Source organism: Haliaeetus albicilla, chromosome 13 (genome assembly GCF_947461875.1).
Source record: "Haliaeetus albicilla chromosome 13, bHalAlb1.1, whole genome shotgun sequence".
In the NCBI taxonomy this organism is placed as follows: domain Eukaryota; kingdom Metazoa; phylum Chordata; class Aves; order Accipitriformes; family Accipitridae; genus Haliaeetus; species Haliaeetus albicilla.
In genome coordinates this window covers 187,823-206,579 of record NC_091495.1, presented here as the reverse complement: position 1 = coordinate 206,579, position 18,757 = coordinate 187,823, and the positions used below count along the sequence as shown (strand labels likewise).

Here is an 18,757-nt window from a genome sequence, read left to right as displayed (position 1 = left end):
GTGGGGGTGGTGTCTGTGGGGGTCCCGGGGGGGCTCTGTGGGGCCATGACATCATAGAAGCAGAGCTGAAACTCGGTCGTTTATTGGCTGGCCAAGGTGGAGGGCGGGACGGCCCGGCAGCCAGGGCCAGCCGCTGCTGCGGGATGCGCCTGGCTCAGCCCCCCCCCCCGCTTGATTGCCTGCTCGCCCAGCCAATGAGGGAGGGGGAAGCACGGGAGGTAGCCAGCCGTTGGCTGTCGCCCAGCAACAGCCGTGACGTCAGCAAGCTCCAGCCCCCCCCGTTGATGGGGAAGGGCGCTCTCACCGCAGCCAATCATAAGCCGGGGTAGGAGGACAACGCCCGCCCTCCGCTTTTCCCCCCCCATTACCCACTGCCTTCCCCGCTACCGCCCAATCGGAGCCCAGCGCACAGGCACCCCCCATATTGGCCAGGAGCTCGACCAATAGGAGAAGGGGCAACGGAGAAGCCCCACCTTTTAAAGGGGAAGTGCGCGCAGGAGGGCGGACTCCCAGATACCGGGGGGGGGGAGGGCGGCCGCCGGCCCCCCCCCCCGCGTGCCTCAGAGCGCCATGGCCGCCCAGCCGAGGATGAAGAGGGTCCCGCCGAGGGGGGCGGCGCGGTTGAAGGCCGGGTCCCCGCTCAGGCCGTGATAGTAGAGGGGGAGGCAGAAGAACCCGACGCCGGCGCAGAGCAGGGACCCGGCCTGGGGAGGGGGGTGAGATCGAGGGGGGGGGTCAGAAAGGGTCGGGGGGGCTGGGGAGGGGGCTGGCGGGGGAGGGGACACACGCACCAGGGCGGGGCGGCGACAGTGGGGGACGGCCAGCAGCGCCAGGCTGTGCAGGAGGTGGAACCGGTTCGCCGTCTCGTAGAGCTGAGCGGGGGGGGCGGTCAGAGGGGGGCTGGGGGGCGTCCGGGCCCCCCCTTCCCCTCCCCTCCCCCCCCCCCCCCAACTCACCTCCTTCTGGTACTCGTCCCGGTCACTGCGGCGGAGGCCTGGGGGAGGGGGCGAGGGGGTGTGTCAGTCACGGCCCGACCCCTCCCCGGCCCTGCTTCCTCCCCCGCCCGGTCCCGGCCCCACCGTGCGCCCCGTAGGCCGCGGCCGCCATCGCGGCGGCGCCGCTGAGGGCCCCGACCCTCGCCCAGGCTCGCGCCGCTCCCGCCATCGCGCCGCGCTTCCGCTTCCGGCCACGCCCACTCGTCCCGCCCCCTTCCCCTGCTCCCCTCCCTCCCTCCTTTCCCGCCCGGCATTGGCGGAGCAGCGCGTCGCTCCCACCGGCCGGCCGGCCAATGGGAACGCGCGCCCCGCGACCCCGCCTCCCGTCCGCAAGTGAGGGCGGGCAGCGCGCCCCCTGCCGGCCGCCACGAGGGACACCCCCCGTCCCCCCATGCGCTGTTTCCTGTAGAGCCGCGCCTCCCCGCAGCGCCCCCTAGCGGCCCGGCGGTATCGCAGACCCCCCCCCCCCCCCCGCCCCCCGAGGCGGGCGGACCCCCCCCCCCGCCATAAAAAGGGACCCGGGTGTCCGTCCGTGTGTGTCCCCCCCTCCCCGAGGAATCTGCGTCCGTCCCCCCACCCCGGGCCGGGCGGTACCGGGGGCGGTTCGGGGGAGGAGGAGGGGGGGGCGGTTTTTGGGGGGGGGGGGGCCGGCCCGGTCCGGCGCCGCCCCCCGGAGGCGGCTCCCGGTTCCCGCAGCCGCTCCCGGCGGGAGGGACCAAGGCGGCCGCTCCCGGCTCGGCTCAGGCCCGGCCCCGCCCGCCGCCATGGCCCGGCCCCGGCCCCGGTACCGGCCCGGCCCCCCTCGCCCCCCCCGCCGATAGGCCCGGCCCCGGCCCAGGTAGGCACCGACCCCCGAACGGCTGGGCCCCCCCCGGGGGTGGCGGGGGGGATGCTGGGGTCCCCGGGAGGATGGATGGAGGGATGGGGGGGAGATGGAAGGGGGGGGGGTCGGGCGCTGGGTCCTCGGGATGGGGGGGGGCGGGGGGGTCCTCGCTGAGGGGGGGGGGGCGTTCGTACTGCCGGGTCCTCGGGGCCTGGGGATGATGATGATGATGATGATGATGGATGGGGGGGTTCGGACGCCTGGGTGGTGCAGGAGGGGGGGATTGGGGGAAAGGGGGGGGAGCCCGGATGCCTGGGACCACCACCCCCCCGGACCCCAAAATCGGGGGCGGGGGGGAAGGAGGCCCCGTGTGCCAGGCCTGGGGGGGGGGGGGGGGGGGGGGGGTTGGGGGGGCCTGGACGGCTGGGTCCTCCGTCGGCACCGAATTGGGGGAGGGCGGGATGGGGGGACCGGGGGCCTAGGGCCTCTTTTGGGGAGGGGGGGGGAATGGAGGGGGGGGGTCCGCAGGCCTGGGTGTCCCCCCCGCCCCGGCCGGCCGGTCCCCAGGCCGCGGGAGGAGGCGGGCTGCCGGCCGGAACTCCGGTTGCCAGGGCGACGCTCCGGGCTCCGTCGCCATGGCAACGCGGGGGGGGGGACCCCCACATCCCCCCCCCCCCCAGCCACCCCGAAGTGGTTCGGGGGGGGCGGAGGCAGGGGGTCCCGGGGGGGGGCGGGGTGTCGGGGGAGGTCTGGGGTCCCTGGGGGGGGCGGATATGGGTCTCGGGGGGGGGGGGGTTGGGGTCCCGGGGGGGGGGTCGGAGCCCCCGACTGACGGTTTCTTCTGCTTCTTCTTCTCTCCCCCCCCCCGTCCCTCTCCCCTCCCCCCTTCCCATCATCCCTCTGTGCGTCCGTGTGTGTCCCCCGTCCGTCTGTCCCCCCCCCACGTGTCCCCCATCACCCCCCCACGTCCCCCCTCCATCCCCCTGCCCACCCCCGTGTCCGTCCCTCCGTCCCGTGGACCTATGACCCCCCTGCGCCCCCCCTGTGACCCCCCGTGCCCCCGTGTCCCCCCGCACCCCCCCGCCAGCCCCACCATGGCGCACCCCCCCCCCCAGCACCCCCGTAGCCCCCCCCCCGTCCCCCCGCGTCCCCCACCCCCCCCACCCCGCCATGCCGCCCCCGCCGCTGGCGCTGGCCCTGGCCCTGGCGCTCTGGGCCTCCCCTGGCGCCCCCCAGCCGCCACCGCCGCCGCCGCCCCCCCCCGCCGCCGCCGGGGCCGCCGGGGCCGGGGACCCCCCCCCCGGACCCCCGGTTCCCGGTGGTGCCTACCCAGTACGGGCGGCTGCGGGGGGCTCGCCGGGACCTCAGCAACGAGCTGCTGGGGCCGGTTCAAGCCTTTTTGGGGGTGCCCTACGCCGCCCCCCCCGCTGGGCCCCCGCCGCTGGGCCCCCCCCCGAAGCGCCGGCCGCCTGGGGGGGGGTGCGGGACGCCACCGCCTTCGCCCCCGCCTGCCCCCAAAACCTGCGGGGGGGGCCCCCCTCCCCTCATGCTGCCCCTCTGGCTCAGTGACAACCTGGAGGCCGCCGGCGCCTATGTGGCGGCGCAGAGCGAGGACTGTCTGTACCTCAACCTCTACGTCCCCACCGAGGACGGTACGGCCGGGCGGGGCAGGGTGGGGCGGGGCAGCTGGGAGGGGCCGGGCGGGGGTGGGGAGGGGGAGGGACCCAGAGGGCGAGGACTGACTGCCTCCGCCTCAACTTCCGTGTCCCTGCTGGAGGACGGTAGGGGTGGGCGGGCGGGGCGGGGAGGGGCAGGGGGTGCGGCTGGGTGGGGCAGGGCAGGGCGTGGGGCTGAGGGGGGCGGGGAGGGGCCCGGGATGCAGGGGGACAGGGAGGGCGAGGGCTGCCTCCCTCTCAACCTCCACCTCCCGTTGGAGGGCGGGAGGGACAGGCGTGGCGCCTGGGTGGGGACGGGCGTGGTGCCTGGGTGGGGCTGGGCGGGGCGGGGAGGGCAAGGGACTGCCTCCGCCCCAGGCTGTGTCCCCCCAAGGGAGGATGGCGGGGATGGGAGGGCTGGGTCAGGGCGGAGCACAGAGGCAGGGCCAGCCCCGCCCCAGCAAGGGAGGAAACGGGGAGTAAGAGGAAGGAAGTGGGCAAATTCCAGCAGGAACGGGGCCGGGGGGGCGGGTGGAGAAATGGGGTGAAAACTGAGGTATTCGGGCAAAGCGAGGACGAAAGGGGGAGGGGCAGCCTCTGCCAGAGCAGCTGGTGCCAACCGAGGATGGAAAAATGGGGTGAAAAATGGGGGAAATAGGCAAAACCGGGCTGAAACTGGGGAAATTAGGAAAGGGGGCAAAACCCAGGAAAATGGGGCAAAAAAAGGGTGGGGAAGGGGCGGGGGGGGGCTGTGCCCTGGCCTCTCTGCACCCCACCCCCAGGACGGTAAAAGGGGGGCAAAAAACACAGAGGAAATGGCCAAAACCGAGTGGAAAAGGGGGAAACTGGGAGTCAGGGTGAAAGCCAGCAGATTTGGGCAAAATCAGGGGCCGGGGAATGGGGCGAGATGGGGGGGGTGGGGATGACCCCCCCCCACCCCTGCTGTGGCCGGACCCCTGGGTGTGTCGTCCCCCCCGGCCACTCCCCTCCCCGCCCCTGGATGCTGGGTCCCGGCTCCTGGCGGGGTCCCTGTGCTGGAGCAGCCCTGCCAGCGGTGACATCACCCCCCACCCTGCGTCCGTCTGTCCTCCGCCCCGCCCACCTCCACGTCCGTCCGTCCATCCCAACGTCCAGCCATTCCGACGTACGTCCGTCCATCCTGCCATCCCTCCCATCCCGACGTCCGTCCATCCGTACGTCCTTCATCCATCCCAACGTCGTCCGTCCATCCCGACGTCCGTCCATCTATCCCATCCCGACATCTGTCTGTTCTTCATCCATCCTGACATCCGGCCATCCCGACGTCCGTCTGTCCTTCATCCATCCTGATGCCCATCCATCCGTACGTCCTTCATACATCCCATCGTCCATCTGTCCTTCATCCATCCCTCTGTCCATCCATCCCTCTGTCCATCCATCCCTCTGTCCATCCATCCCTCTGTCCATCCATCCCAACATCCATCCATCCCATCCCGATGTCCGTCTGTCCTTCATCCATCCCTCCGTCCATCCATCCCTCCGTCCGTCCATCCCTCTGTCCACCACCCCCGGCCCCCATTTTTGGGCCCCCCCCCCCCCCCCCGGTTCTTGCCCCATTTTAGTGGGCCCCCGCCCACTTTTTTTTCCTGCTCTTTCCCCTGTTTTGGGGGCAGGAAAGTTTTTTGTGGGTTTTTTTTTTATTATTTTTTTGCCTTTTCCCCCACCCCCGCCCCCCCCTCGCCCCTCCCCCACCCCCATTTTCGCTCCTTTTGGCCCCAAAAATTTTTCCTCCTTTTCTTCCCTTGGTCCAGGTTTGCTCGCGAAAAAGCGCGAGGACGGCGCGGGCCGGCGGCCCCCCCCCCCGGACGCAGGTAGTTTTGGTGCATGTTCCTCCGGTTTTGGGCAAATTTTTTTTTGGTTCTTTCGGTTTTTTTGGGTTTTTTCCCCCCCCTCCCCCCTCTCCTTCCCCTCCCTTTTCTTTCTTTCTTCCTGGGGCTGCAGGTCCCCCCCTCCCCCCCATGCTTTTGGGGGGGGTTGCCCCCCTTTTTGGCTGCCTATTTTGGTTCTTTTTCTCTTTTTTTGGTGTTTTTTTTTGTTTTTGCTGGTTTTGCTTCTTTTCGGGGGGTTTGGGGGTGATTTTTTTGGTTTTTTGGTGTTTTGGTGGTTTTTTTTGGTGTTTTTTTTTTTTGACACGCCCCTCCCTGCCCCCCCCCCCCATCCTGGATGCCGGGGTCCCCCCTGGTCCCATCCCCATGTCCCGTCCCGTCCCCCGGATGCCGGGGTGTGTTCCCCCCCCTCCGCTTATCATCGTTAACGCAGTGTTAATGAGGCCCCGTTGCTGCGGCGACGGACGTGACCTAGAAATGAAGCGATGGGAGGGGCACGTTGCCATGGAAACAGGCGGGGGGAGCCCCCCCAGTGACCCCCAACTTTAGACCTACCCCCCCCCCCAAAAAGCTCCAGCCTGTGACCTCTGACCCCCGGCTGTCCCCTCTGATCCCCCCTCCAGCACTGGGGAGAGGGGGGTCCCTAATGTGACATTGGGGGGGGGATGTGGGGATCCCCGGTGCTGGGGGGGGGGGCTGTGGGTGTCCCTGGTGCCTTGGGGGTCCCCAAGGGGGTCCCCAGTGGGTGTCCCCAGTGCTGGGGGGGGGTCCCCGAGGGGGGTCCCCATGTGCCAGGGAAGTCCCCAGGGTGTCCCCAGACCTAGGGGTGCCCCTGACCCACCCCCCACGACACCCACCCCCCCCACCCCCCCCCAGACATCCGGGACAGCGGGAAGAAGCCGGTGATGCTCTTCCTCCACGGCGGGCTCCTACATGGAGGGGACGGGGAACATGTTTGATGGCAGCGTGTTGGCGGCCTACGGCAACGTCATCGTCGTCACCATGAACTACCGCCTGGGCGTCCTCGGTACGGGGGGCAACCTCGGGGACACGGGTCGGGCGTGGGGACGTTGGGACACCATGGAGAACCTCCTTGGGGACACAGGTTGGGCGCGGGGCCACGGTGGACACCATGGAGAACCCCTTTGAGGCCATGGATTGGGTGTGAGGACACCACGGAGAACCACCTTGGCAACATGGGTTGGGCAGGGGTGACATGGTGGGCACCACGGGCTACTGCATTGGTGACCTGGTCCGTGATGGGGGGGGACACCTCCCCACATGTCCCTACATGTACCCATGTCCCCGCAGGCTTCCTGAGCACGGGGGGACCAGGCAGCAAAGGGCAACTACGGGCTCCTGGACCAGATCCAGGCGCTGCGGTGGCTCAACGAGAATGTGGGGCACTTTGGGGGTGACCCCCAGCGCATCACCATCTTTGGCTCCGGCGCCGGCGCCGCCTGCGTCAGCCTCCTCATCCTCTCCCACCACTCTGAAGGTATCTTCCTTCCTTCCTGGGGGCCCCCCGCACCACGCTGGGGACCCCAAATCCTCCAGGAACCCCCCTGAATCGCCCTGTGGACCCCGAATCCCTCCTGGAGCCCCCTGAATCCCCCGGTGGGACTCCATCCCCATCTACCCACCACCTCCCATCGATGTCCCCATGTGCCTGCATCCTGGTGGGAGTCCATCCCCACGTTCCCCCCCCAGCCCCTGCTGACGCCCAGGTCCCTCAGGTCTCTTCCAGAAGGCCATCGCACAGAGCGGGACAGCCATCTCCAGCTGGTCGGTGAACTACCAGCCGCTGAAGTACACGCGGCTGCTGGCGGCCAAGGTGGGCTGTGAACGGGCGGACACGGGGGCGGCGGTGGAGTGCCTGCGACGTCAACCCTTCCCGCGCCTTGGTGGACCAGGATGTCCAACCCGCCCGCTACCACGTGGCCTTCGGGCCGGTGGTGGACGGCGACGTGGTGCCTGATGACCCTGAGATCCTAATGCAACAGGGCGAGTTCCTCAACTATGACATCCTCATTGGCGTCAACCAGGGCGAGGGGTTGAAGTTCGTGGAGGACTCGCTGGAGAGCGAGGACGGCATCTCTGCTTCCTACTTTGACTTCACCGTCTCCAACTTCGTGGACAATCTCTACGGTTACCCCGAGGGGAAGGACATCCTACGGGAGACCATCAAGTTCATGTACACGGATTGGGCCGACCGGGGACAATGGGGAGATGAGGCGTAAGACGTTGCTGGCCCTCTTCACCGACCACCAATGGGTGGCCCCGGCGGTGGCCACGGCCAAGCTCCACGCCGAGTACCAGTCGCCCGTCTACTTCTACACCTTCTACCACCACTGCCAGACGGACGCACGGCCCGAGTGGGCAGACGCGGCCCACGGGGACGAGATCCCCTACGTCTTCGGGGTGCCCATGGTGGGGCGCCACCGACCTCTTCCCCTGCAACTTCTCCAAGAACGACGTGATGCTCAGCGCCGTTGTCATGACCTATTGGACCAACTTTGCCAAGACCGGGTGGGTGGGGATGCTGGAGGGGGGGTGGGGACGCGGTGAGCAGGAGCATGGTGGGGGGGGGAACGGAACCCTGCTGGGACTCCATCCCGCCACACCAAGGGGAATGTGGTCATGGAGGATGCGGACACGGGGAACAGGAGGATGGGGGGATGCGGATATAAGGACATGGGGGGGTGGCTGTGTGCATGGATGGGTGGTGGGGTGAATGGTTGGGTGGTTGGGTGGGTGGGTGGTTGGATGAATTGTTGGGTGGATGAGTGGTGTGTATGGTGGTTGGTTGGTTGAGTGGATGGGTGGATAGTTGAGTGGTTGAGTGGATGGGTGGATAGTTGAGTGGTTGAGTGGATGGGTGGCTGGTTGAGAGCATGGGTGGATGGACAGAGGGGCGGGTGGAGGGGGTGGGTGGGTGAAGCTCCCTCTGGGTCTGATCAGCGCCTCCCTCCCTCCCTCTGCCCCTGCAGGGACCCCAACCAGCCGGTGCCGCAGGACACCAAGTTCATCCACACGAAGCCCAACCGCTTCGAGGAGGTGGTGTGGACCCGCTTCGATGGGAAGGACAAGCGCTACCTCCACATCGGCCTCAAGCCTCGCGTCCGCGACCACTACCGGGCCAACAAGGTGGCCTTCTGGCTGGAGCTCGTCCCCCCACCTCCACAACCTCCACCAGCTGCCCCACGCCTCCACCACCACCCGCCTGCCCCCCCCCGCCGGCGCCGGACCCCCTCGCCGCCCGCCCGCCACCCGCCGACCCCCAGCCCCTTCCCCGCCGCCCCCCGAGGAAGAGGAGGAACCCGACGGGGGGGGCCGCCGCCGCTTCGCCCCCTTCCCCCGGGGACTCGCGGGACTACTCCACCGAGCTGAGCGTCACCGTGGCGGTGGGGGCCTCCCTCCTCTTCCTCAACATCCTGGCCTTCGCCGCCCTCTACTACAAGCGGGACAAGCGCCCTCCCGAGGGGGCGGGGGGGCCCCCGGCGCCTCAGCCCCCCCCCGGCCCGGGGGGCCCCCAACGATCTGTTGGGTCACGGGGGGGCGGAGGAGGAGTTGGTCTCGCTGCAGCTGAAGCACCCCGAGAGGGGGGGTGGGGGGGGGGTGGGGACCCCCCCGAAGCCACCCTGCGCCCCCCCGCCGGGCCCCCGGACTACACCCTGGCCTTGCGGCGAGCCCCCGAGGACGTCCCGCTCATGACGCCCAACACCATCACCATGGTGCCGGGGGGGCTGCCCGCCCTGCACCCCTTCGGCCCCCCCTTCCCCCCCGGCCACAACAGCACCCTGCCCCACCCCCACTCCACCACCCGCGTATAGTCGGCTCAGCCCCGCTCCCCACACCCACTCCCAACACACACCCGGACGCCGGGGTCCCCCCGAGTGGAGGAAACCCCCCCCACACCTTAGGGAGGTGGGGGGGGGCCCGCCCGGATGCCTGGGTCCCCCCACGGGTGTGCAGGGTGAGACCCCCCCCCCCCCACCTGCCTGCTTGCGTCCCCACCCGGACGCCTGGGTCCGCTGAAGCGGTAACGGGGACCCCCCCCACTCGCCTCCCCCCCCCCCATGGACACGTGGGGATGCTGAAGACGCATGGGGACCCCCTCCACCCCCCCCAGACGCCTGGGTCCCCTGAAGACGCATGGGAAACTGTCCCCACCCCCCACCCCCCCCCAAAAAAAACAACTGGACACCTGGGTCCCCCGAAGAGGCAGGGGACCCTCCAGGACGCCTGGGTCCCTGGAAGACACACGTTGGGGGGGGGAAGACACCCACTACCCCCCCCAGGACGCCTGGGTCCCCTGCAGGGGCGTGGGGGGGGTCTCCCCACCACCTGCATCCCCGGGGGGGGGCACCTGTGATGCCCAGGTCCCCTGGGTGGGGCACTTTGGGGGGGCCCCCCCGCCGCCGCCCCCCCCGTCACCGTTGCATGTTCCCGACCCGGCGGTGGGAAATGAGTCAAAACCCCGCGAAAATGAGGAAAAAACGAGGCCCAGTGGCGGGGGGAGGGGCGCTGCCACACCCCCCCCCCCCCATCCCCGTCCCCCATCCCCGCGGGGGGGGGGGGGGCCTGGCTCCCCCCCCCCTCCTTCCCCCCCCTTTTTCTTTCTTTCGCGCTTTCTGTACAAAGAAAATTGTGCCAAACGCAGCAGTTCTGGGGTTTGGGGGGGTCCTGGGGCCCCCCCGGCCCCTCCCCCGCTGCCCCCCCCACCCCCCGTGCCAAGATGGCGGCCGGCGCCACCCGAGATGGCTGACGGGGACCGGGAGCGCGAGATGGCGGCCGCCGCGGCTGCCCGGCCGGTCGCCGTGGCAACCTCGAGCATCTTCCCGGTAGGCCGGTTGCCGCGGCAACCCCGGAGTACGGGGGGTGCCGCCGGGCCGGTCGCCGTGGCGACCTCGTCACCGGGCCGGTTGCCGCGGCGGCCTCCTCCGTGGCCTTTGACCTCGGCCCGCAGCCCGCCGCGGCCAACCGACCGTCGCCGTGGGCGACCGACCGACCATCGCCACGGCGACTGACCATCGCCACGGCGACCGACCGACCGTGGCCGCGGTGACCGCGGCCTACGGACACCGCGTCTCCGGCCAACCGCCGGCCCGTTGCCATGGCGACCCGCATCCCGGCGATGTCACCGGTTACCATGGCGACGCATCCCATCCTTCCCTGCCCGCCCGTCGCCATGGCACCCGCAGCCCCCCTTCTTCCCCCCCCCCCGACCCCGAGAGCATCTATTTTTATTCCCGGGGGGCCGCGGGGGGAGGGAGCGGGGAGGGGCGGGGCCCCGGAAAGGGCGGGGCCTCGGGAGGGCGGGGGGGGCGGCCCCGGGGGTGTTTTTAAGAAAAAAAAACTACAAAAAAGAGAAAAAAAAAAAACCCAAACCCGAAGTGTTTCCTGGCGAGAAACGAGAATTCGTGTAAATACAAACCCGGAGCCCCACGGGGGGGGTCGCCTCGTCCTTCCGCCGCCGCGGAGGGGGGGGGGGGGGCGCTAGCAACGGCCGCGGGGGTTGCCATGGGAACGGGGAGGTTCGGCCTCGCCCCTGGGTACCGCCGCGCTCCCATTGGCTGAGCCGCGCGCTTTGGCGCCCCCCGGCGGCCTCGAGCGGCGCAGTCACGGCTGGGGGTGCGGGCGGGCGCGGGGGGCGGGGAGAGGTGGGCTGTCCCGGAGGGGCTGGAGCAAACTGGGGACGCGCCGGGGCGGTACTGGGAGCAAACTGGGACTGCACTGGGGATGCACTGGTGGGAGCGATACTGGGAGCAAACTGGGATTGCACCGGGACAATACTGGGAGCAAGCTGGGACTGCACTGGGGATGCGCCGGGCTGGGCGTGTCCCGTGTGTCGTCCCCCCCCTCGGCGTGCGCGCGCCTGCGCCGCTCCCGCGCGTGCGCGTGGGGCCGCCCACGCTCCCTCCCTCCTCCCCCCCCCCGCGCCCCCCCCCACTCGGCGGGGACCCAGGCGGCCGGGAACCCCCCCACCCCCTTCCTGCCGGGCACCCCCACCCCCCACCCCGCGAGACCCGGGGGTCCGGGCACCCCCACCCTCATCCTCATCTTCATCCTCCTGCCATCGGCCCCGGGGGGGGGCGCGGGGCGGCCCCGGAGCTGCGCGGGGGGGGGGGGGGGTCGTGGGAGGGGGGGGGAAGAGGGCCCCCCGGCTGCCGCGCGTGACGCCCCCCCCACGCCCCCACCCAGTGCGACCCTCGCGCGAGACCCCCCTCACCCCCCCTCGTGTGACCCCCCCCGCCCCAGGCCATGGCGGCTCTGGCCAGTTCCCTGATCCGGCAGCGGCGGGGGGGTCGCGAAGTGCCCCCCGCCCGCCCCCCCGGCCCCCCCCGCCCCCCCGGCGGCCCCGGCCCCCCCTCCCTCTGCCAACAGCAGCTCCGCGGCCTCGTCGCCAAAGTCCGGGGCTGCGGCCGGCGCCGGCGCCCCCGGGAGAAGCCCCCCGGTGAGGGGGGGGGGGGTCCGGAGAGTGGGGGGGGGGAGGAAGGGGTCCGGGGGGGGGTCCTGGGGGGGTTGGGGGGGCGTCCTGGGGCGGGGGGAGGGGGGATGCGGGGGCCCATCCCGGGGGGCTGGGGAGGGGGAGGGGGGGGATGCCGGGGGGGGGTGGGGGGCGCCGCGGGGGGGATGGGGAGCGGGGTGGGGGGGGTCCCTGACCCACCCCCCTCCCCCCCCCCCCAGAGCCGCAGCTGCGGGGGGGCGGTGGCGAAGCTTCGCTGCGGCCACGGGCACTATCTGCACATGGGGCCCGACGGGCGGCTGGACGGCACGTGGGAGGAGGCGGGGCCCGGCAGTGAGCGGGGGCGGGGCCTGAGGGGGTGGGGTCGGAGGGGGCGGGGTCGGAGGGGAGGCAAGGCGGGGGGGGGCTGCAGGGAGGGGGTCTTGGGGGTTTCCAGGGTGGTACTGGGAGGGTGCTGGGGGGGGGGTGCTGGGGCCACTGGGGAGCACTAGGGAGGTGCTGGGGGGCACTGGGCGAGCACTGCGGGGGTACTGGGAGGCAGTGTGAAGGCCGTGGGGGGATGCTGGGGTTGCACTGGGAGGGCACTGGGGGGCACTGGGAAGCTCTGTGGGGTACTGGGGAAGGTACTGGGGGCATTGGGAAGGGAGTGGGCGAGCACTGGGGGGCACTGGGAGGCACTGTGAAGGCAGTGAGGGGTGCTGGGGGGGGTGCTGGGGGGGCACTGGGAAGCTCTGCGGGGTACTGGGGGGGCACTGGGAGGGGAGAGGACGAGCCTTGGGGTTACTGGGAGGCACTGTGAAGGCAGCGAGAGATGCTGGGGGGCACCGGGAGGGCGCTGGGGGGCGCTGGGAGGCACTGGGGTGCTGGGCAGACCCCGGTGTCCGGGCGTGTCAGGCCCCCCTCCCCATTCCCGCCCGCCCCCCCCCCCCCCCCCCAGCGCTGTTCAACCTGATCCCGGTGGGGCTGCGGGTCGTCGCCATCCAGGGGGCCCGGGCTGGGCGCTACGTGGCCATGAACGGCGCTGGCCTCGTCTACGCCTCCGTGAGTGACCGACACACGGAACCCCCCCTGGGACGTACAGAGCCCCCCCCGGGGACCCCCAGACCCCCCCACAGATGCTCCCAGGGACACACAGAACCCCCCCCGGGATGCACAGACTCCCCCAGACCCCCCCCAGACCCCCCCTGGGACCCCCCAGACCCCCCCCCCGGGACGCCCAGACCCCCCAGGAACCCACAGAACCCCCCCTGGGGCGCACAGACCCCCCCAGACACCCCCCCAGACCCCCCCCAACGCCGCTGGTGCCCGAGCCCCACAGCCCACCGCCCCCATCCCGCGGGGGCTCCCTGTGCGTCCGCGTCATCCCCCCCTGCCACCGCCACGAGGGTGGGTGTGTGTGTGTGTGCCCCCCCCAGGTTCACTTCACGGCGGAGTGCGGTTCAAGGAGTGCGTCTTCGAGAACTACCACGTGCTCTATGCCTCGGCCCTGTACCGCCAGCGCCGCTCCGGCCGCGCCTGGTACCTGGGCCTGGACCGCCACGGCCGCCCCATGGCCGGGCACCGCGTCCGCAAGGACAAGGCGGGCCGCGCACTTCCTGCCCCAGCTGCTGGAGGGTGAGGGGGGGGGCGAGGGGGGGGGGGCTGGGGGTGCGGGGGGGGTCTCTTGCACGAGGGAGGGGGGTCCCCGGGGTGAGGAGGGGTCCGCTGCACCGGGACGGGACGCCTGGCGCTGCCGTGGATCCCTCGCGTGGGGGGGGGGGGGGCTTTGCACGAGGGCTGCCGTGGATGGGGGGACCCTTCGTGTGAGGGGGGGGCCCCTCGCACGAGGGGGGGGTCTCCTTGCACGAGGGGTGTCTTCTCGCACGACAGGGGGTGTCTCCTCGCACGAGGGTCTCACGCGACACCCCCCCCCCCCAGTGGCGCTGTACCGGGAGCCGTCCCTGCACGAGGTGGAGGAGCCGCCGGGGCCCCCCCCCGAAGCCACGTAGCTTTGGGGGGGGGAGACACACACCCCCCCCCCGTCCAACGACCCCTACCTGTGACCTCTGGCCCTGACATGTGACCTCCGACCTGTGACCTCCGTGCCCCTCTCGGCCCCCCCTGCACTGACACCCCCGGGGGGGGGGCCCCTCCCTCCACCAGGCACGTGGGGGCACGAGCCCCCCCCATGCGCCTCACGAGCCCCCCCAGCCCCCGCCCCCACCCCTCGGTCGGCCCCGCCCCCTCGGCTGGCCCCGCGCCTCCCGCGGCCTTTTCTACGACCCCGACACTGTGCGAGCCCCGCCCCCCTCCTCCGCGCGCACCGAGAGCAATAAGGCCCCGCCCCCTCTCGCGGGCCACGCCCCACACCCCCGCATGATTGACAGTCGTCCCCCCCTCGCGGCCGTAGCCCCGCCCCCGCGGGCCGGGCCCCGCCCCCTCAATAAACCACCCGTTTGTACCAGAGCGGTGTCAGCGGGGGGGGGCTGGGGGGGGGGGCAGTTTTGCGGGTTCGGGGGAGCAGTTGTGGGGCTGGGGGGGCACTTGTGGGGCTAGGGGGACACTTATGGGCCGGGGGGGCAGTTTTGGGGGTTTGGGGGGGCAGTTGTGGGGCTAGGGGGACACTTATGGGCCGGGGGGGCAGTTTTGGGGGTTTGGGGGGCAGTTGTGGGGGTTCGGGGGGCAGTTATGGGGCCGGGGGGGGGCAGTTGTGGGGCTGGGGTGGTGATGGGGCAGTTCGGGGGGGTGTAACCGGAGGCGGGGAGGGGGGGGGCGGTGCCAAGAGACTCTAAATTGGGGAGGGGGGGGTGTCCCAGTCCCCGCCCCCTCCCCCACATCCGGAGCAGGTGGCGGCGCTCCTCCCCCCCCCCCCCCAGCTGTTGTGTGTGTCCCCCCCCGGGCCGGGACTCCCGGCCATGGCGCCCCACGGAGCCCCCCCCGCCGCCCTCCTCCTCCTCTGCGCCCTCGACATCGCCCTCGGTACGGCCGGGACCCCCGGGGAGGACACACTCCCCCCCCCCTCCCCGGGTGACCCCCCCCGGGACCCTCCCCCCAGAATCCCCCACGGGTGACACCCCCCCCCCATCCCCGGCCCCTCCCCAGCGTGTGACACCCCCGCACCCGGACTCCCCCCCCCCCCCCCCCAGACCCCCGGGAGACCCCCCCCCTCGGACCCTCCCCCCAGAACCCCCTACGGGTGACAGCCCCCCCCATCCCTGGCCCCCCCCCCCAGCGTGTGACACCCCCGCACCCGGACTTCCCCCCCCCCCCAGACCCCCGGGACCCCCCCCCGGGTGATTCCCTCCCCCCCCCCCCCCCCCGACCTCCTGGGTGTCCCGGGACACCCCCCCCCTTTTTGGGCGCCGTTGCCGGTGGGTGACGGTGGGCGCTGACCGCAGCGGCGGCGGGGCCGCCCCCCCCGGCGCCCCCCCCCCCCCGATGAGCGGCTGCTGCGGGGGCTGCTCGCCCGGTACCGGCCCGGGGTGCGACCGGCGGCGCCGGGGACCCGGCGGCCGCGTCCTGGTGCGGGTGGGGCTGGAGCTGGCCCAGCTCGTCAGCCTGGTACGGGGGAGGGGGGGCACCGGGGGGGGGCCCACGGGGAGGGGGTGTCCCACGGGGGGGGTCCCCGGGAAGGGCATGGGGGGGGTGGGCGCCATGGGAGGGAACCGGGGGGGGCACCCGGGGGGTGTCCCATGGCGGGGGGGGCACCGGGGGGGGGGAGGCACGGTGGATGGAGGACGTCCTGGGGGGGCTGGGGGGGTGGAGGGGGGCTGAGGGGGGCTGGGGGGGCTCATCAGGGACACCCGAGGCGGGTTTGGGGGGGGGAGCGATGCTGGGAGGGGTCCTGGGGGGGGCTATGGGGCACGGGGAGGGGGGCACGAGGGTGCTGGGGTTGCGGGGAGGGGGTCCTGTGGTGGGACATGGGGGGTCCCGAGGGGTGCGGGGGGGTTCGGGGTGGGGTCTTATGGGGGTCCCGGCAGGGTAACAGGGGGGTCCTGGGGGGGTCCCGGTGGGGCTGGAGGTCCCAGGGGGACATGAGGTTGGTACGGGGGGAGGGGGGGCGGTCCCCGTGGGAGGGGTCCCCCCATGTCCCCTCTGTGCCCCCCCCAGGATGAGAAGCACGAGGAACTGACCACCAAGGTCTACCTGGACCTGGTATGGGGCAGGGGGGGTCCCAGGAGGGGGGGGGGGGGGGGGTCCGGGGGGTCCGGGGGGGCTTAGGGGTCCCAGGGAGGGGCTGGGGGAGGGTATGGAGGGGGCTGGGGGGGGTCGTGAGGGGGGTCTTGTGGTTCACAAGGGGGGTCCCGGGGGGGTCCCGGGGGACTGGGGGAGGGGAGTCATGGAGTCCCCAGGCGAGTTGGGGGGCTCTAGGGGTGGGCAGGGGCATTGGGGGGGTGCTGGGAAGGACCCGGGGGGGGTCCGCACTCACCCCCCTTCCCCCCCCTTCCCAGAGCTGGCGGGACCCCCGGCTGCAGTGGGACCCCCCGCGCTCACGGGGGGGGTGGGGGGTGCTGCGGGTGCCAGCCGAGCACCTCTGGCTGCCCGACCTGGGGCTGGAGAACAAGTCAGCGGGGGGGGGGGGGGGGGGGGCCGGGGGGGGGCTGGGGGTCCCTGGGGGGCCTGGAGGGTCCTGGAGCCTTGGGGGGGGCAGTGGGGAGGGTCCTGGGGGGAGGGGGGGGCTTTGGGGAGATCGGGAAGGGGGGTCCCTGCAGGGTCCTGGAGCCTTGGGGGCAGCTGAGGGGAGTGGGGAGGGTCCTGGGGGTGGGGGGGTGGGGGTCCAGTGTTGGGTGGGGGGGGTGTCCCTGGAGGGTCCTGGGGCTTGGGGGCAGGAGGGGGGGGGTCTGGAGGGGGAGGATCTGGGGAGGGGGGAAGGTTTGGGGGGGTCTGGGGGGATTTGGGGGGGGTGGGAGCTTGGAGGGGGGGGCACCTGGGGGGGGGGTTGAGGGGTGGATGGGGGCACGAGAAGAAGGTTTTGGGGGGGTCGGGGAGGGGTTGGGGGGTACAAGGGGTGGGCTTTGGGGGTGCCGAGGCCTCGTGTCCGTGTCCTCCCCCCGCCCCCAGCAACGACGGGGAGTTCGGGGTGTCCCTGGGGGTCCGGGCCGTCGTCACCCCCCGATGGCTCCGTGCGCTGGCGGCCCCCGGCGCTGTACCGCAGCCGCTGCCCCCATCCGGGTGAGGGGGGGTCTGGGGGGGTCTCTACGGGGCTGGGGGGGGCTATGGGGGGGTCTTGGGGGGGGGGCTGAGGGAGTCTGGGAGGATCTGGGGTCTGCAGGGGTGTTTGGGGGGGCCGGGGGGCTTTGGGGGGGGCTGGGGGGCTTTGGGGTGCCAGTGACACCCCCCCCTCGCCCCCCCCCCCCAGGTCTCGCATTTCCCCTTCGACTGGCAGAACTGCTCCCTCGTCTTCCGCTCGGGCTCCTACGGTCCCGAGGAGGTGGGGCTGCGCCTGGCGGGGGGGGACACCCCGGGCGGGGGGGGGCCCAGGCCGTCCTGCCCGCCGACTTCCAGGGTGAGTGCTGGGGGGTCCTTGCACGAGGATGAGGGGGTGCGCGGGGGCTTCGCACGGGGGGCGGTGCTGTCGCGTGGGGCCTTTCCACGGGGGCGGGGGGTCACACGGGGTCTTTGCACGAGGGCGGGGGGTCACACAGGGCTTTGCACGGGGCGCTCGGCATGAGTCCTCGTGCAAGGCGGTGCCGCGCAGAGAACGGTCAGTGGGAGCTGTGCCACCGCTCCGGCCCGCCACCACGCCAGCCCCTCGCATGAGGACGTCACCTTCTACCTGGTGATCCGCCGGAAGCCGCTCTTCTACATCGTGAACGTCCTCGTGCCCTGCGTGCTCATCACGCTGCTGGCTGTCGTCGTCTTCTACCTGCCCCCCGACGCCGGTGCGGCACGCGGGGAATCGGTGTTCGCAGGGTGGAGATGGGGCTTGCACGGGGCTTTTGCACGGGGGTTTACACGGGCTTTACACAAGGGCTTTGCACAGGGATACCTGTGACATTTCCACAACGATTTTGCACGGGGAGGGTTGCATGGGGATACCTGGGGGTGTTTGCACAGGGGAGGATGCACGAGGGATTTGCACAGGGGGTTGCATGGGGTTAGCTGGGGCGTTTGCACGAGGGTTTCGCACGGGTGTTTTGCACGAGGGTTGCGTTAGGGGCACCCCTGTTGGTGCAGGGCTCGTCTGGGGGGGGTGCTCGCAGCAGGGGACGTACCGGGGCTTTGCACGGGGATACCCGTGGCTCTCGCACGAGGAGGGCTCTCACACGAGGCTGGGCTGCCGGCGCAGGTGAGAAGATGACGCTGTCGCTGTTCGCGCTGCTGACGCTGACGGTGTTCCTGCTGCTGCTGGCGGACAAGGTGCCGGCCACCTCGCTGGCCGTGCCGCTCATCGGGCGCTACCTGACCGGGACCCTCGTGCTGCTCACGCTCTGTGTCATCCTCAGCGTCGGCGTCCTCAACCTGCACCACCGCTCCCCCGCCACCCACACCATGCCCCCCTGGGCCCGTAGGGTGAGTGGGACCCCCCCCCACGACAACACCCCCCCCCCATCACCCCACACCCAGACCCACGGCTCCCCTTGACGGGTGCCTGGGACCCCTGGGTGCCCCCCAAGATGTCTGGGTGTGTCCCCCCAGACCCCCCGCCTGGACCCCTGGGTCCTCCAGGGGTGTGGGAGGGCACCTGCCCCCCCCCTCACCCCCCCCCTCCCCCCCCCCAGCTCCTCCTGCAGCGCCTGCCCCCCCTCCTGGGGCTGCGGTGCCCCCCCGGCCGAGTCCCCCCCGGACCCCCCCCACCCCCCGGGGGCACCCCCCCCGCGCCGGGGACGAGTATTTCCTGCGGCGGCCGCTGCCCGGTGCCCCCCCCGTGCCCCCCCCGCTCCTGCAGGGCCCCCCCCCGCCCCCCGAGCTGCGAGCGGCGGCGGCCGCCATCGGCTTCATCGCCCGGCACCTGCGGGAGCAGCAGCAGC

At 72.3% G+C, this 18,757-nt stretch overlaps 4 protein-coding genes across 4 annotated transcripts in view; 3 read left to right on the top strand and 1 right to left on the bottom strand.

Annotated features, from left to right (window-relative positions):
- Nucleotides 1-66: 66 nt before the first annotated feature.
- Nucleotides 67-1,233, bottom strand: TMEM256 (transmembrane protein 256). The gene is made up of 4 exons (XM_069799691.1): nucleotides 1,080-1,233; nucleotides 957-994; nucleotides 792-872; nucleotides 67-704 (listed from the first exon to the last, which is right to left on the bottom strand). The coding sequence occupies exons 1-4, from the start codon at nucleotides 1,162-1,164 to the stop codon at nucleotides 561-563; spliced, it is 348 nt and encodes a 115-aa protein (XP_069655792.1). The 5' UTR covers nucleotides 1,165-1,233; the 3' UTR covers nucleotides 67-560.
- A 2,116-nt stretch (nucleotides 1,234-3,349) lies between these two features.
- On the top strand, nucleotides 3,350-10,312 carry LOC138688451 (neuroligin-2-like). The gene is given in 12 exon segments (XM_069799692.1): nucleotides 3,350-3,470; nucleotides 5,264-5,323; nucleotides 6,215-6,261; nucleotides 6,263-6,374; nucleotides 6,660-6,836; nucleotides 7,075-7,226; nucleotides 7,228-7,554; nucleotides 7,556-7,771; nucleotides 7,773-7,867; nucleotides 8,329-8,509; nucleotides 8,511-8,693; nucleotides 8,695-10,312. Coding segments are annotated over 12 exon segments (2,133 nt in total). The 5' UTR covers nucleotides 3,350-3,364; the 3' UTR covers nucleotides 9,172-10,312.
- An 867-nt stretch (nucleotides 10,313-11,179) lies between these two features.
- Nucleotides 11,180-14,250, top strand: FGF11 (fibroblast growth factor 11). The gene is given in 8 exon segments (XM_069799688.1): nucleotides 11,180-11,795; nucleotides 12,029-12,042; nucleotides 12,044-12,140; nucleotides 12,745-12,848; nucleotides 13,223-13,241; nucleotides 13,244-13,389; nucleotides 13,391-13,421; nucleotides 13,725-14,250. Coding segments are annotated over 8 exon segments (675 nt in total). The 5' UTR covers nucleotides 11,180-11,602; the 3' UTR covers nucleotides 13,796-14,250.
- Nucleotides 14,251-14,701: 451 nt separating this feature from the next.
- The window catches only part of CHRNB1 (cholinergic receptor nicotinic beta 1 subunit), a 4,610-nt gene continuing 554 nt past the window's right edge, over nucleotides 14,702-18,757 (top strand). Inside the window, 13 exon segments of the mRNA XM_069801298.1 lie at nucleotides 14,702-14,765; nucleotides 14,933-15,079; nucleotides 15,177-15,283; nucleotides 15,285-15,347; nucleotides 15,897-15,941; nucleotides 16,238-16,350; nucleotides 16,848-16,896; nucleotides 16,898-16,947; nucleotides 17,136-17,292; nucleotides 17,485-17,668; nucleotides 18,076-18,299; nucleotides 18,509-18,547; nucleotides 18,550-18,756. Of these exon segments, the coding sequence (XP_069657399.1) occupies nucleotides 14,702-14,765; nucleotides 14,933-15,079; nucleotides 15,177-15,283; nucleotides 15,285-15,347; nucleotides 15,897-15,941; nucleotides 16,238-16,350; nucleotides 16,848-16,896; nucleotides 16,898-16,947; nucleotides 17,136-17,292; nucleotides 17,485-17,668; nucleotides 18,076-18,299; nucleotides 18,509-18,547; nucleotides 18,550-18,756 (1,449 nt within the window).

What these genes read in the sequence shown, in the direction of transcription:
- TMEM256 (XM_069799691.1), bottom strand. Translation starts at nt 1,164, where the DNA reads ATGGCGGGAGCGGCGCGAGCCTGGGCGAGGGTCGGGGCCCTCAGCGGC. An exon ending in CGCGGCCTACGGGGCGCACG is followed by an intron (nt 995 to 1,079) that starts GTGGGGCCGGGA and finishes CCCCTCCCCCAG; the next exon opens with GCCTCCGCCGCAGTGACCGG. An exon ending in ACTGTCGCCGCCCCGCCCTG is followed by an intron (nt 705 to 791) that starts GTGCGTGTGTCC and finishes CCCCCTCCCCAG; the next exon opens with GCCGGGTCCCTGCTCTGCGC.